A 17,667-nucleotide genomic window follows, 5' to 3' on the forward strand; every position below is an offset into this window, starting at 1 on the left:
CTATTCAAACATTTATAGCTATAAATTCCTAAGCACTGCTCTAGTACTTCCCACAAATTCTGATATATTGTATTTTCACTATCATTCAGTTCAAAATTTGTTTAATTTCTAAATGTCTGAGTTTGTCCTAGACATGTTATTGTTGTTGATTTCTAACAGAATTCCATTGCAGTTAGAGAATATACCCTTAAGATTTCAGCCTTTTAAAATTTACTGACACATATTTTATTGCCAGCATATGGTTTATCCTAGTGTCCACAGCATGCACACAAAAGAATGTATATTCTGAAGGTATTGGATGCAATTTTCAAAAATATTAGGTCAATGTGTTTGATAATGGTTTTTAGATTTTTCTATAGTTATTGATTTTTTATATCTAGATGTTCTATCAATTGCTGAGAGATGTTAAAATCTCCAACATTCAAGACTGTGAAACTGTCCATTTCTCCCTTTAACACATATTTTGAAGTTCCCTTCAAATTTTTTGCATCACGTATTTTGAAGTTCTCTTCCTGGGTGTATGCACATTTTATGACTATTATTCCTCCTAATGAAGTGCCCCATATGTCCCTGTGAAATGTCTCTCTTTAGTTCTGGTAATAGTCTATGTCTTGCAATCTATTTTATATGATATTAATGTAGCCACTTGGGCCTTCACATGCTTGCCATTTGCATGACATATTTCCATGATATATCCCATCCATTCATCTACTTTCAACCTACCTGTACCTTTATATTTAAAGTATTATCTTTGTAGTCAGCATGTAATTGAGTTTTGTCTACTTACCTTTCTGATAATTTCTAACTTTTAATTGGAGTGTTCAGTCCATTAATGTTTAATATAATTATTGATATAGTTGAGTTTAGATTTACCATTTTATTATTTGTTTTCCATCTGTCTCCTCTATTGTCCCTCTTCTTCCCTTTACTACCATTTTTTTTCTTTGTACTATCAGAACATTTTTTAACATTCCATTTTAATGTCTCCATTGACAGTTTAGCTATACTTCTTTGCATTATCTTTTTTTTTTTTTTTTTTACTGGTTACTCTGAGGCTTGGAATATATAAACTGAACTGTTCTAAAACATTACCAGGATTTGTACAGAGGTTATTATAAGCTTCCCATTTGTGTCTAAAAGCTCAAATACTTTTGGACATTACAAAATCCTAAAAGCAGGAAAGTCAGAATTTTACAAAATATATGTATAAGCATTATACCATAATTTACTATTTATGTGATTACTCTTCTTAAAAGTTTTAGAAAGCACCAAATGCAATTAGCTAAGTTACACAGGCACAGGCACTGCTTGGAGTTCTAAAAACCAGTTATGCATTGTGCCATGTTATTATAGGAAAAAAAAGCAACAATGGAAGAAATAAAAAATCTAGACAAAAACCTAAAACTTGACTAATAATTCAACACAGAACAAAGAGCCAGAAAGTCAGATGGTATAATGTTCCCAAACAGAATTTCCCCAAGTAATATTACTTTTTTGTTAATGAAAAACTAAAAATTTAGAAAAGCATCAAAGCAAAAACCAATAACTACTGTCAACTAATAACTACTGATAACTACTGTCTCTAATAACTACTGTCAACACTGATGATAGACTTCTTTCAGCTTTCCTTCTATACATTTTAAAAAATTACTCGTAATTGTAATCATAGTCTAATTACTTAATTTTTCCTCTATATTTGGGCACTGAAAATGCCTCCATTTTTAAAATTATATATAATAAAGGGTAAAATTTTCATACAGAAAATAATTCCTGTACTTAAGACTGCTTCCTTGGAATAAATTAATAGTAGATATATTGGCAAAAAAATCTCCCATTTCTCAGGATCTAACATACTACTAAACTTCTTTCCACAAGTGCTTTAATAAACTTCTACCATCAATGTTCCTGTTTCATCACATTTGGGATTACCATTTGTAAAATATTTCATTTTTGAAAAGCTAAAAATAATTTCTCACCATTCTGCTATGGATTTTTCTAATCACTTATCTCTTTCATTTATTTTCTTGTGTTTCATCAAGAGGATTTTACCTACTGTACCAAGAGGAGACCTGAGACACTTATCAGGTGTCTCATCTCAGGTTCCTCCAGGGATGTGTTTTATGGAATTAACTTCTAGAGCTTCAGCTGACTGCCCTCCAGGTCAGTTTGCATAAACACTGAATCTGAAGATAAATAAACACACTAGCTAATATAGGGTCTCTTAATGTTACTCTCTTGAAATGTCCAGTATAGTATTAGAATTTTCAGAAAGATTCAAAATGGGAAAATGAATATAATAATAGTGGGTTTCTTAAAATTCACACTCTTATAGTAGTGACTCTTCCCCATAATTCCAACAGCACACTAACCTGGTCAGAAAGACTACCAGGATTTGGACAGAGGTACTATTATATGCATCACATTTGTGTTTAGAAACACTAATATTTTTGGACATTATAAAACCCTAAGTGTTCATCATTTTGAAGCAGGATACTTGAAAGTAAAGCAGCAAAATATCACTTATCTGCATAGGCCAACATTTTGTATCTACAAGGTCTAATATGTCTACTAGTCACGTGTGGCTACTGAGCACTTGAAATGTGGCTAGCGTGACTGCGGAACTGAATTTTTTGTTTACTTTAAATGTAAATACAGGCACATATTTTATTGCACTTCACTTTATTGCACTTCAGAGATACTGACTGCAATTTTTACAAATTGAAGGTTTGTGGCAACCCCTCCTAGATCAAGTCCATCGGTGCCATTTTCCAACAGCATTTGCTCACTTTCTGACTCTGTATCACATTAGGATAATTCTCAAAATATTTCAAACTTTTTCATCATTATTCTACTTGTTATGGTGATCAGTGATCTTAGATATGACTATTTTAATTATTTAGGGTTGCCATGAATCACGCCCATAATAAGACAGCGAACTTAATCAATACATGCTATTATGTGTTCTGACTGCTCCACCAACCAGCCGTTCCCCAGTCTCTCTCCCTCTCCTCAGGCCTCCCTGTCCCCTGGGACACAACAATATTGAAATCAGGCCTTTAACTGTTCAAATGAAGAGTCACATGTCTCTCACTTTAAATCAAAAGCTAGAAATGATTACACTTAGTGAGGAAGGCATGTTGAAAACTGAGATAGGCCAAAAGCTAGGCTTCTTGTGCAAAACAGGTAGACAAGTTGTGAATGCAAAGGAAATGTTCTCGAAGGAAATTAAAAGTGCTAATCCAGTGAACACAGGAATAATAAGAAAGCAGAGCAGCCTTTTTGCTGATATGGAGAAAGTCTGAGTGGGCTGAATAGAAGATCAAACCAGCCACGACATTCCCTAATTTAGCCAAAGTCTAATTCAAAGTAAGGCCCTAACTCTCTTCAATTATGTGAAAGCTGAGAGAGGTGAGGAAACGTCCAAAGAACAGTCTGAAGCTAGCAGAGGTTGATTCACGAGGTTCCAAGAAAGAAGCCAACTCCATAACATCAAAATGCAAGGTGAAGCAGCAAGTGCTGATGTAGAAGCTGCAACAAATTATCCAGAAGATAATTAATGAAGGTGGCTACACTAAACAACAGTGTTTCAATATGGATGAAACAGCGTTATATTGGAAGAAGATGCTACCTAGGACCTTCATAGCTAGAGAAGAGAAGTCAAAGCACGGCTTCAAAGTTTCAATGTTAGGAGCTAATGTAGCTGGTGACTTTAAGTTGAAGCCAGTGTACATTACCATTCCCAAAACCGTAGTGCCCTTAAGAATTCTACCAAATCTACTCTGCCTGTGCTCTATAAATGGAACAACAAAGCCTGGATGACAGCACATCTGTGTACAACACGGTTTACTGAATATATAAAGTTCGACGTCGAGATCCACTGCTCAGAAATAAAGACTCCTTTCAAAATATTACTGCTCATTGACAATGCACGTAGTCATCCAAGAGCTCTGATAGAGATATACAATGAGATTAATGTTGTTTTCATGCCTAACACAATATCCATTCTGCAGTCCATGGATCAAGGAGTAATTTCGACTATGAAGTTTTATTATTGAAGAAATACATTTCCTAAGGCTACAGCTGCCATAATTAGTGATTCCTCTGATGGATTTGGGCAAAGTAAATTGAAAACTTTTTGGAAAGGATTCACCATTCCAGATGCCATTAAGAACATACATAATGCATGGGAAGGGGACAAAATATCAATACTAACAAGAGTTTGGAAGAAGTTGATTCCAACCCTCATGGATGCCTCTGAGGGGTTCAAGACTTCAGTGCAGGAAGTAACTGCAGATTACTTAGCAAGAGAACTAGAATTAGAAGTGGAGCCTGAAGATATGACTGAATTGCTGCAATCTCATGATAAAATTTTAACAGGTGAGGAGCTGCTTCTAAGGGATGAGCAAAGAAAGTGATTTCTTGAGATGGAATTTACTCTCAGTGAAGATGCTGTGGAGGTTGTTGAAATCACAATAAAGGATTTAGAATACTACATAAACTTAGTTGATAACGTAGCAGTAGGGTTTAACAGAATTGACTCCAATCTTGAAGGCAGTTCTGCTGTGGATAAAATGCTGTCAAACACACTGCATGCTACAGAGAAATCATTCGTGAAAGGAAGAGTTAATCAATGGTGGCAAACTTCATTTTTGTCATATTTTAAGAAATTGCCACTCCAGCCTTCAGCAATCACCACCCTGGTCACTCAGTAGCCATCAACATGAGGGAAGATCCTCCACCAGCAAAAAGATTATGACTCACTGAAGGCTCAGATGATGGTTAGCAATTTTTTAGCTATAAAGTATTTTTTAACTAAGATATGTACATTGTTTCTTTAGACACTGGGAAACCAAAAAATTCATGTGACTCCCTCTGTTGCAATATTCGCTTTATTGTGGTGGTCTGGAACCAACCCTCAGTATCTCTGAGGTATGCCTGCTGCCACACGTGCTATAGACAGCACAGGTTTAGATTAAACTAAAGAGAGCCTCCCTTTTTTTTTTTTCCTTTTGGAATATAGACAGTATTAGCGATTCAAGTCAAACTTGCTCATTTCCTCAATGAAACTGGATTTCTCCCAAGCAGCAGCAAGCGTACTTCACATACCTGCTCCACAACCAGGCTTCCCTCTGTGGTCACATGGCTGTCACCACAGCACAGAGACAGGTAACCTCTTAGCTCTGAGTTTTGAAAGCTCTGTGTGATCACTCATTGGTGGTTTCATGGTGCAGGTGTACACATTTAATTATAAGATCTGCTCCTTTAATGTACTTGAGATTAAAAATTTCTGGTAGGGTAAATGGCTGATATTAAACATCTATACCCTTTCTTCTTTTCAATTGCTTTGGCTATCTTTCCCCTGCTCATTCAGTAAATGACAACTCTTTTTTTTCTTCCTGATGCTCAGCCCCCAAACCTGTTATTCTTAATTTCTTTCCCTCTCACCTCATAGCCCATCTATCAGCACATACTCTTGGACTCCATTTTCAAAATATATCCAGAATCCAACCACTTCTCAACACATCCACTGCTATCATGTAGCCCAAGCCACGAACATCTCTCACCTGAGCTATTCCAAAGCGTCCAGACAGGTTTTCCTACTTCTCCTCTGCTCCTCCACAATCTATCTTCCTCAGAGCAGCCAGAGTGAGCCCTTAAGTAAGTTCATATTGTTGCTCAGTTGAGAAGTAGTCAATGGCACCCCCATTCTCACTCAGAACAAAGTCCAAAGTCTTTTCCATGCCTTCTAGGAGCTACAGAACATGTCAGCTGACTCTCTTTAGCCCTGTTTGCCCCCCTCTCCCATTATTCTGCTCCAGCCACCATCTTCCTGGCTTTTTCTTGAAAGTGCTAAGCATGTTCCCAGCCTAGAGTTTTTACTTTAACACTTTTCCCCCAGATACACACATGGTTTGGTCTTCGTTTCTTTCAGGCCTCAGCTAACATGTCACATTAGAGGCATTCCCTGAATACCTAATTTAAAACAGAAGCCTGTACCACTTTATCCCTTCTCTGCTTCCTTTTTCTTCATGACTTGATATCATATATTTACTGTCAACTACTGAAATGTAAGTGCCACGACAGCAGGGACTTTATTTTGTTACTGTATTCCCAGCCCTCAGAACAGTGCCTGGCACATAGCAGTGCTCAATAAATACGTGTGGGGTGCAAGGAAATGAGGCTGCAGTCCTGACCAGGCAGCAGTGCCTGAGGTCTTGGGCCCTTTCACTAAGCTCCCAATACTACACCCAGTGAGCTTTCTACAACACACAGCTGTTTCTCCCACTCCTCTGTCAAATGGCTCACCACTGTCCCCCAAATAAATGACCAGATATGCTCCAATCATACTGAATTTTCTTCAGTTCCTAAAACCAAACATGCTCCCTTTCTTCTTCAACCCTTTACTCAGTGTCTTCTGTGTTTGAAAGAACCCCACACCTCCACCCTTCCAGCACCCCATGCAGCCTCACCTTTCAAGACCTTGATGCAAACCATGCCTTCTCTAGTAAGCCTTCCATGCCACTCCCACCACCTTTGCCCCAACAAATGGGGTGGTCTTTTATACACGGCGCTTAGCTCACTCTGCTGGGACTGCATTGTTTTCTTACAGGTCATACAGAATCATGGTTAAGACAATGGGTTTGAATCCTGGCTCTGCAATTTATGAAGTGAATGACTGTGAGCAAATTACTTACCATCCTGTGGCTCAGTTTTCTCAGTGGAAAAATTACTACTTACCCTCACAGAATAGTTGTGAAGAATTAGGCTGATACTAAATGCTCAACAAATGTTGGCTACAAATCCATCCACCCACTAAACTATGAAGTGCCAGAAGGCGAGCACAATGATTACGTCCGTATCTCAGGGCCTGGCCAGAGCATGGCATACGTTACGTGCTCAATAAATATTTGCTGAATAAATATAAGAATAAGTGACCAACTGGCCACCTCATCCTCATCTAACTATCTATATGAATTCTATCTCAGGCACAGAGGTGGGGGAGGGGAGAGAGAGGAAAAAAGGAAGGTGAACCCTTGTTTCTTGTGCATTTCTTTGCTCACTTTCCCATATTTGAATCTTTGACTGCATTTCACCTTAATGTCCATCACAAAATAAACATATTAACAGGAGGGGATCAATCTAACTGGAAGTTTATAAGCTCTTAAAGAAACTGTGGTTTAAGGAAAAGAGCAGGTATGATGAATTCAGGGACTTTTCTAATCCCACCTGGCCCATTTTCAATCAATATTTTTTAATAAAAAGAAAAGGATCAGGGGCTTCCCTGGTGGCGCAGTGGTTGAGAGTCTGCCTGCTAATGCAGGGGACACAGGTTCGAGCCGTGGTCTGGGAAGATCCCACATGCCGTGGAGCAACTGGGCCTGTGAGCCACAACTACTGAGCCTGCGTGTCCGGAGCCTGTGCTCCGCAACGAGAGGCCGTGATAGTAAGAGGCCCGCGCAGCGCGATGAAGAGTGGCCCCCGCTTGCCACAACTAGAGAAAGCCCTCGCACACAGACGAAGACCCAACACAGCAAAATTAATTAATTAATAAACTCCTACCCCAACATCTTCTTTAAAAAAAAAAGAAAAAAGAAAAGGATCAGCCTTGTCTCTGTAAGGCTGGGGAACAATTATTTTAGATAACTGGTGTTTGTTTCCTCTTTCTCTCTCTCATTGAGAACAGTACAGATACAGGTTCTGTCCTCATGAAGCCTCAGACTAACAAGAATAGAATTAAATAGAATACTACAAAAATAATTTATTATGCTTGTGATAGGAACTACAATAAAAAGGTACAGAGCCTGATAGTATCACATGATAGAAGGATCTGATCTGACCAAGTCCAGATGGTAAGGGAAGGCTTCCCTGAGAAAGTGTAGGGAGAGGTGAGGGAGAGGCAGGCAGGAGCCAGGCGAAGGTGGCAGCAGTGCAGGGAGCAGAGGGACCCCAGCAGGTCCTGGGCACACGCCTCTGAGCTCAGTGAGTCTGAAAGAATGCAGATGGGCTGCGGCTCAAAGACAAGCTGGAAAGATATCGCAGAGGAGCAGACACTGCAGGGCCGTGTAGGTCACATTAAGGACTCAATATTGTCCCAAGAGAAGTGGGAAACCACCGACGGATTTTAAAAGGAAATATTTTAATTGCCATTTTTAACAGATCACTCCGTTTAGAGACTGGTTGGAAGGGGGCAGGACTGGAAGCAGGGACGAAAGAGACATCATAACCGTCCTGGTGAGGAACAAGGTTTCCTTGCCCAAAGGTGGGGCAGTGCCTCCAACGAAAGGAAGTGAAAAGATCTGACAACTATTTAGAAGGATGATTTCTAGATTTCTGGCACAGCAGTCATAGGCTGTAGTGCCATCTACTGCAAAAGAACACGGTCAAAGCAGCAGCTCATGCTGCGCTGTGTTGTGAGCCACAACTGTGGAGAAGCTGAACAGGCAGCTGGGTACACTGGTCTAGAAATCAGAAGCCAGGCCTAGACTAAATACAGAGCAAGTCTAAGCATCACATGTGGCCAACGGGAGCAAGGAGGAGGAAGTCTCCTCTCCTATTTGTTTCCAAATCGATACATAATGTGCTATTAAAAACTACTCCCTGAATCTCTTATTGTACTAGGGTAAAAGGAGGAAGTAAAAGGTGCTATACAAGAGTAAGTGAGGGGCTTCTGCAAAATATGTAATTTTGTTGTTTTACAATTTTATATGGAAATGTAAAGTGCTAAGAATAGCCAAGACATCCTTAAAGAACAAGGAGAGGAGATTTGCTCCCCCAGATATTAAAACGTATTAGAGAATAATAATAATTTACAACAATATTGTACTGACCCAGGGATATAACAACAGACAATAGAACTAACGGAACCATGTGTATATAAAAACTTTATACCTGAGTTGGCAAGACATAACAATGAGGAAAGAAAGGATGATTTAGGCTACCTTTATGTATGCAATTGTACCTGACCACCTCATGTTATACACCAAAACCAATTCTGGATAGATTAAAGACCTAAATGCCATGAAACATTTTAGAAAAAAATATAGGCAAATAATGACCCTGTGGTATGATGTACAAGACACAAAAAGCACAAACCATAAGCCAAAAGAAAAATACAGTTTACCTACTTAAAATGCAAACTTCTGCTCCCAAAAAACAAGCAAAACAACAATGTGGAAAAGCTACAAGCTGGGAGAAGACTGTTGCAACATATAACTAACAGCAGAGAATACATAAACAACTCCTACAAGTCATAAGAAAAAGACAAGCAAGCAGCCCAGTCTTGCAATGCTTTGTTACTCATATGTCATTTTCGGGAAAAAAGGAGGCAAGCAAATCACACGGAGGAAGAGCAAACCACTTAGTGATAAACTCCTGGCAAAGGCAGGGGACTGGGCACCCTCCCACCTGGTTAAGGGCAGAGCCATTAACAACCTTCTTTGGAGGACAATTTGTCAATATCCATCAAAACAACAACAACAAAACCTAACAACCCTTTGATGTGGCAGTTGTACTTCTTGGAATTATCCAAGAGATAAATTCACATATGTATAAAGATTAGTCAAGGACATTCTCTGTAATACTGTTTCTAGAAGCAGAAAAATGAAAAATTAGAATGTCCAACAATGGGGAATAAGTTTAAATAAATTACATCTATACAATGGAATCAATGACAAGGATCTATCACTTAGAGAAACTGTTTTGTAAAAAAAATCAAGATGCAGAACAGACCATTAACAAAAGAGAAGCAGGCTAGAAGATGGAGGGTGGAAAATATGCACACTTATATGCACAGACTATCTCTGCAGGGACACAAAAGAATCCAGTAAGAGTGACTGCCTCTGGGAAGGAGAGGAGGGGCCAGTGCTGAAGAGCAGACATTTCCCCCTCACTGAACAGTCCGTATCACCTTTCGTTTTGTTTTTAACCATGTATATATATGTATGTGTTACCTTCTTAATAAAATGTCCTACTGAGAAAATTTCATCCACTCAAAAAATAAAAAAGAATGGTTTAAACAAACGATAGTATATCCATACTAATAAATACTATATCTAGCAGTTGAACAGAGTAAACCTATATGTATTAATACTGAATAGGTACAAGGTTCCTTTTTGGGGTAATGAAAATGTTTTAAAATTGGCTGTGGTAATGGATGCCCAACTCTATGAATACACTAAAAGCCACTGAATTGTACACTTTAAAAGGGTGAATTGTAACGTATGTGAATTCTATCTCAATAAAAGCTGTTAAAAATATCTATACACACATACATACACAAAAAGAGAGAGGGGGATGGTGAGAAAATAGGATTCAGCAAACTGGGACCAGAGGCCGAATCCGGCACACCACTGGTTTTTATAAATATAGTTTTATCAGCACATTGCCACACTCATTCATCCACATATTGTCTATGGCTGCTTTCATGCTACAAAGGCAGAGTTGAGTAGTTAACAACAGAGACAGGAGGGCTCGCAAAGCCCCAAATCTTTACCATCTGGCGTTTTACAGAAAAAGTTTGCCAACCCAATATTTAAAAAGTCTTAAGTTATATACAGCTGAGCAAAAACTAACAATTGCAGAATAATACAGTCAGTATGATATCATTTATGTTCTAAAAACCACACACAACACAATAAGACATATTTTCTATAAGTATATTTAGGACATGATCTAGAAAGATAAGGACCAAACCAAACTCATACCCATGAGTTACGTCTGGGCAGGGGTAGGCAGATAAGGATTGGGAGTTGGCCAAAGGGGACTTTGGCTTTATTTGTAATTTATTTGAAAATGTATTTTATTTGTTTTAAGGAGACAAGTTCATATATTACCTGAGTAATTGAACTTTCTTTCTTAATTAATATTTAAAATATTTTAAAAGCAAGGCTGGCAGAAACAGAAAAGTAACAGGACTAGGTAGAATTTAAAAATGTGAGTTCTGATCTTGGTCTTAATATTACTAAGCACTGCCAGAATTTTAAGTATTCTGATCCTACACCCACTTCTTAGTTTTTTCAGCTCTTTCTCCTGGCATTCCTCTTACATTTCTCCTTCGTTGCCTTCAGAGCTGAGGTTTTCAAGTTTCAAGGTGAAATGAGATATGAGCAAGGGTGGCAGGGAGGGATGGAGGATGGCTACAAAGGAGGCACAGGCTAGCAAATGGTGGTGTCCTGTCAACAGTCAACTATTTCGGGGATATAATTCTTATTTCAGGGCCACTCGGATGTGTGATGATTCCTAGTCTCAGGTATAGCAGGACTTTGCAGTAAGTCCACGCTCATAGGCTTTGTATTCCTATCTTCACATAATTCACAAGACCCTAATGAGAGCTGTGTGACTTCTAACATTTTCTGTACTTCAAATTAGTTTGCAAGTAAGTTTGACTAGTCTTGTAACAAAGTACACCATAGAAATGGAACTAAATGACTGTTAATAAGCAATCCAGGCCCTAGAATGGTACATAATGGATCCTGAGTCCCAACCAAGCTGTTTTACACCATAATTTACAAAAATAATATGGGTACAAATGACAAAATACACTTGTTCATCTTTAGGAAAATAAATTAAGTGAAAATATAATGGGAGAAAAAAGTAAACTACTTTAAGACAATTATTAGTTACTATTAATTACAGGAATGGACAGTTTTTCAAGCAAAAACATTAAATGTCAAATGTAGTTTCCAACTGCATATGTTTACACAAAATTAGACCTCAGCTAACCAATCTTGTAGGATACCTAGAAACTATGTACAATTCTAGAAAAGGCACGTGCTCTAAAACAGTAATAAAAGCAACTAAAATTTTTTTATGAAGAGGTAAATTCAAAAGGTAGGGTATCCTGAAGGCCATGGTATTATCAGGGGGCCTGTGTCAGCTCAGTTAGCTTGAGCAAGTCTCAAAAGGGGGAGCTTGAGCAACTCTCAGTTGTTGGGACCACAGCCACTTCTGCTTCTGAAACAGAGCAACTTGACAACCTGAAGAAGGGCTGCTTTTGGTTGAAATAATCTGGGGAAATCTGGCTGTATAGAAACTAGAGTTACAAGGGGAAAAAAGCACATTCAACAAACTGATTTTTTAGACAATCTGGTTTTAAACAAGACTCAGCATAATTTTAACACATCTTCACAAAGGAGAGAATAAGAAGTAGAGTATTAGCAAAAAGAAGCATTAGAAATTATATACACAAGCACTCATATATTTTAAACTAAATAGAATTTCATTTTAAGTTTCTCCTTGGGAAAAAAGGGTTTGCTTCTAATAAACTCACCTCCATGTTCTAGAAATACTCGAACACATCTTTCCTTTCCTCTTGCTGCAGAGAAATGAAGCAGGGTCCAGCCATTAGCATCCCGGCCATTTGGAGAATAGCCTTGTTCTAACATCTTTCGTACCGTGTGAACATCCCCGGCAGCCACTGCAGCTTGAATCTGCAACTCTTCCTGGAGTTCAGGGTTCCTTCGACAATGGTGGTGTAACATCCTAGCTGAGTCCACTTTTTACAAAGGATTCATTAGGTCACAGGGATCAGCCTTGAAGGGTAGGTAGAATACATAAAATTTAGAATACTTGACACCTGACAGTGTGTTCATTAAATAGCACAGAAGTTTCCATTGCTAAATCATGTAAACTTTAGTGATGACAGTTCATACTATTATAACAAATTAACATGTATCAGTTTTGACCAAAACTTTCAGTTATTTCCCTAAGATTATAAAAGATTTCAAAAAGAAAGTGAGGCATAAAGCCCTAAAATGCCAAAACAGGCAATTTCTTCTGCAGCCTTTTGTAAACTCAAAGCAAACACCAATGAACACAACATTTATTTTAGGTAAAATGGAAAGTGATGCTAGGCAGCTGAAGATGGAGACAACAGAGGAAGCAAATGAGTACTTGTCTTAGGAGTTCGCATTTACCTGATGCACACGGAAAATTTAAGTTATAAACCATTCAAGGATTCTATCACAGATCAGTGAGTACATATCGAGTATCAAATGGACAATTCATAGACTAGGACTAAAGACCTCCAGCTATGAGAAGTAGTCTAAAATTTTAAAAAAGTAAAAACCTTTAGGCTGGTCCCCTAAAGTATTTCAACAATATTTTATTTTTAGCCCCAAAGAGTGGAAAGTTGGGGGGAAGGGGAAGTGGGTGGGGTTTAAGTAAATTAGAGGAAAATGTGTAGATTATATTTACTTTCCTTTTGTTTCTGTCTCTTTCTATCCTCCCCACTTTATGTCCTCTGAGGCACGATTTACTACTACTCTTTTTCTGCCACATTTCTTTTGCACTTTTTTAATTTCCATTTTCCAGAAGTTTTATTCTACAAATACTCAAAGTAGCAAGATCATACAAAATATTTAAAAACTAAAGGAATCTAAACAATCTGTTGATTAACCACATGAAAAAGGTAAAAGCAGTATATAGAATTCTAACACTCTCTAATAGGTCACAAACGAGGTGTGTACTCAAACTCAATGTAAAATGAGATCTCCTTCATGCAAACAGGGAAGTCCAAACTGAACTGGTGAAAAGTTACATCTTATATGTGTGTATACAAAAACTTTTTTAGTGCATTTTTAAGCTTTCAAATACATACAGAAACTTAAACTACATAATTCTAGGAAGCCATTCCATCTGGGCTAACTTTAAGGTATAGATTAAACTCACCTCCTAATTAGTAGCTTCCACTTCTAAAAATAAAAAATTATGTGAAAGTCCTTTAAAGACATTCTGGTCTCATATGTAGGTTAGACATCTTGGGATAATCTTGTTACCAATAATAGTTTACCTTGTAAAACTTCTCCTTATAGACTGTACAAAGGTCAACTTAAGCCTAACTTAGGTCATAACTTAGGTCATATTATCACAGCTTAATAGTATAATCACATATCCTACCTTGTTTCATACATAGAAAATGGTTATTACAAAACTCCTAAGTATCACTACTAAGTAATGTAATTTAAAAATATCAGGCTATCTCCTCAAGGAAAATTGGGAAATTAGAAATTTCCTGACAATTTGTTTTCTTAATAAACGTGATTTCCCCCATCTCTTCACTTACTTTTTCAACTGACACTAAAATTAAGTCTCTTGTCTTAGAAATTTTAAAACCAAGAATCCTTTTGAATAGGTTTTTGCTTATTTTTAGCATTATAAGGAAAGATGAAGACCATTAGAAGGAGTTAATAGAAACTACTACCATATACTCAAAACAATCATCTTTAACAGATTTTTCTTTTTTAATTGGGATGATCACCTTGGCACTTAAGGCATACTATGCAAGGAAAAAGATTCAAACAATATCAAAACAAACCTGGATTTTCTTTTAGCAAGTGCTGTGTTTAGTATGAATTAGGTGATCTGAAGGAGAAATAAAAGCTAAATGGATTTTCCCCCAGAACAGCACAGATGACCTATGACCCTCAGTCACTTACCTTACGGGAAGAATGCCCCTTTTCCTGATACGTGGATTGCCTAATAACCATTGTGCACATACAGCATCGTGAGTAGGGGGCTCAGAGTGTGTCCAGATTCCAGTGTCAATGAGCTCTTTCTTAACCTAAAAACAAATGAAATAACAATCATGGGAAATTTTCTAAAAAAATAAAGAAACATAGCTGCCTGAGTAGTCTACCTTTTGATGAGCTTATATTTTAGCACTTTACAACAAACTTACAGAGCAAAGAAAGAACTTAAATCAATGCTTAGAAAAAATGATCTCAAATCTACATTAACCCGCAAGGTGGTACAGGATATGACTTATTTTCAGGAATTTTTTTTTTTCTAAAAAGGCAGGGTTTTTTTTTTAATGAATAAGGAAAATAATAAATCACACACTTGGAATTTGGATGCAAACACAAATTCTTCTTTTTGCTCTATTCAAAATATATTTTCAGTACTGAATTACTTTTTAATTGACATCGCAAGTTTCTTACTCTTTCTAAACAATTAAAATGAGAATATATCTGCATTCAATACAATAGGTGGCCAGGGTCAAAATGAAATCTATGACAACTAAAAGGAGATTTTCTTTAAATGCTGGTTCTTCATACATGCAAAAGGCATCACATTAATAATTTTGAAACTTTTTTACTCCTTTATGCATACACCAAACTAGGTAAAAGATTAACAGTCTTGCCAGCTTCTCCATATGGATTCTGAAAAAATTCTCTACAACTAAAAGAATAGGGATCTTTCTCCATGTCAAATAAATCCTAGATCTGTGAATTCCATTAAGGTTAAGAACACAGGCAAAGTGACTTCCATGCATTACACCAGAATCCCTCTAGGAATTACTCACTGGGAGAACTGCCACCCCATCCCAGTGGGGTGGATGTGCTAATAAGCCCTCCATCACTTAAACAAGGAATGGTCAAGCTGCCTGGCAACCTGATGAGCTATGGAGAAAAGTGACAGTCATAGGTGGTGGTGGCTACAGACCAGAATTTTCAACCAATCCAAATTAGTATGGTCTACTTTGAACCTTTCCTCTTTTCACACCTTATTTTTCCTTGTCAAATTTCTTCAAGGAAGGCCAAAGACTTTGCAAACATGCACTTGGAAATAAATAATATTTGGTTTAAAACTCTGCTTAACACTTCTAACTGAACTAGGCATGATCAGAACAACTCCTACATGGCAAGCTGTAAAAAATGCACAGTTATCCTTACAGAAATGGCTGATTCTAAGACTGGGCAAGAAATATAGAAGATGAGCCTAGAGCATCTCACAGTGCCAAAAAGCAAGGAAGTGCTCCAAGAAAAATGCAATGATGGGGGTATGTCAAAGGGACACAGGAGCCAACCAAAAGAGCTCTCAATAGCCAAGATGGAACAATTCGAACATGAAGATAGTCAAAGTACTATTAGAGTCTAACCCAAAGTACAGAATAAATATCAATAAGTCTGTATTGATATAAATAACTAATTAAATTTTTAAAGGGGGAGAAGAAACAAATCTCCTGTGCAAAATTCCAAATAATTTGTGTAAATTCTCTCCCCTCAAGGAGGTGGAACACAACTCCTCTCTCCTTAAATGTGACTTCCTTTCAAAGAGGATAGTATGGGGGAGGGGGGAAGAAACTTTACAGTGGGAAACCTGAAAAACACTGCCTCAGCCAGGTGATTGTGGTCAAAATCAAGAGTGCCAAGTCATGTTGTTAGTAGGATATGATGAGAATGGCAATTTACCTCTGTGCTCTTTCTCCCCCAAACCCATAGACCTAGCCTAATCATGAGGAAAATATCAGACTAATTCCAATTGAGGGGCATTCTACAAAATACCTGACCAGTACTCTTCAAAATGTCAAGGTCATCAAAAGCAAGGAAACAAAGAAGTCTGAGAAACAGTCATAGCCAAGAGGAGCCTAAAGAAACGACTAAATGGAATGTGATATCCTTGATGGGACCCTAGAACAGAAAAAAAGATATTAGGTAAAAACTAAAGAAATCTGAATACAGTATGGGTTTTAGTTAATAAGAATGTTCATTACTGGTTCATTAATTGTGGCAAACGTATCTATTAATATAAGATGTTAATTAGGGGAAGGTGAGTGTGCAGTATATGGGAATCCTGTATTACCTTTGCAATTTTTCCATAAATCTAGAACTGTACTAAAATAAAAAATGCAAACCAATGTCTCCAATGATGAGCCTGCAGCATTTCCACAAAGGAACATGTGATTACTTCACATGTGAGCTACACCTACAGTGCAAGAATGAACACCACTGAAGCCTTACTTCTAAGTGCGCCCTGCCTCCCAAGAAAAGTGGAGACGACCCTCTACGGTCTTGAGTCTTTAAGAGTCCTTGTTCTTGTTGTTGCTTTCCATATAGCCATCATCACTTCCATGAATGCAGTGGAGTGGTGGGGAGGACATGTGAGGTGGGGGTTGAGAAGAATATGAAATGGTATTAATTTATTAATAATATCAAGAAAGGCTTTGTTAAAAGTCAAAGTGACTCAACTATTTCTCTCTTATAAGAAAGATGCACAAACAATAGTAACTGGTGATAATCCCACATGGTCTGCTTCAATTAGACAAATGAAAGTCTACTGAGTGCCTGACACATGCCTGGCATACTACTAGGCTTTGGCCACTGGTATTATTCCTGGGTAGAACTTTAATAGAGAGTTCTGCATACTTCAAATGAATCAAATACTCCTAGAATGGTTAAGATCCTTTTTCTCTTTTCTGACAATACCAAGCTCTATAAATAATAACCATAGGTTTAAACCAAAAAAGCGCTTCAGTCTCTATGGGAAAAAACACAGACACACACATAACATGCACACATGACCCCTGTCAACTGCATACCTTAAATTATGAAGGCCAATGACTTATTAGCAAAACATCCTAATAGTTCAAAGCATCAGATGAGTTAATTTCATCCTGGTGTAATTTTATGAGAGTTTGTACTTACTAGAGTAGAACCATCCATGTATGTATAAGTACAGGGAAAAAAGACTATTGAACTTAGTAAATATAATATCCAGTGGTAAAGTTACCTATTAAAAACTACAAAGGAAGCCCAGAGATGAGAATGGAAAAAAGTCTATTCCCCCTCAAAAAGTGCAAGTTTGAAAGTCTGATAGCTCATGGTAGTGACCTATAAAATAAAAAAATACGGCAAAGGAGGCAATTTTCTAAATAAACATATGTACAAT

At 37.5% G+C, this 17,667-nt stretch overlaps 1 protein-coding gene across 1 annotated transcript in view; it reads right to left on the bottom strand.

The window, feature by feature from the left end:
* Positions 1-17,667, bottom strand: part of ASB7 (ankyrin repeat and SOCS box containing 7) — a 49,051-nt gene that overhangs the window by 27,150 nt on the left and 4,234 nt on the right. Inside the window, exons 3-4 of the mRNA XM_082852400.1 lie at positions 14,436-14,560; positions 12,269-12,530 (exon numbers count right to left, since the gene is read on the bottom strand). Of these exons, the coding sequence (XP_082708526.1) occupies positions 12,269-12,479 (211 nt within the window). The 5' untranslated portion in view covers positions 12,480-12,530; positions 14,436-14,560. The remainder of the gene's footprint in view (positions 1-12,268; positions 12,531-14,435; positions 14,561-17,667) is intronic.

This window comes from Leucopleurus acutus, assembly GCF_964270905.1.
Source record: "Leucopleurus acutus genome assembly, chromosome: 1".
Classification (NCBI taxonomy): Eukaryota; Metazoa; Chordata; class Mammalia; order Artiodactyla; family Delphinidae; genus Leucopleurus; species Leucopleurus acutus.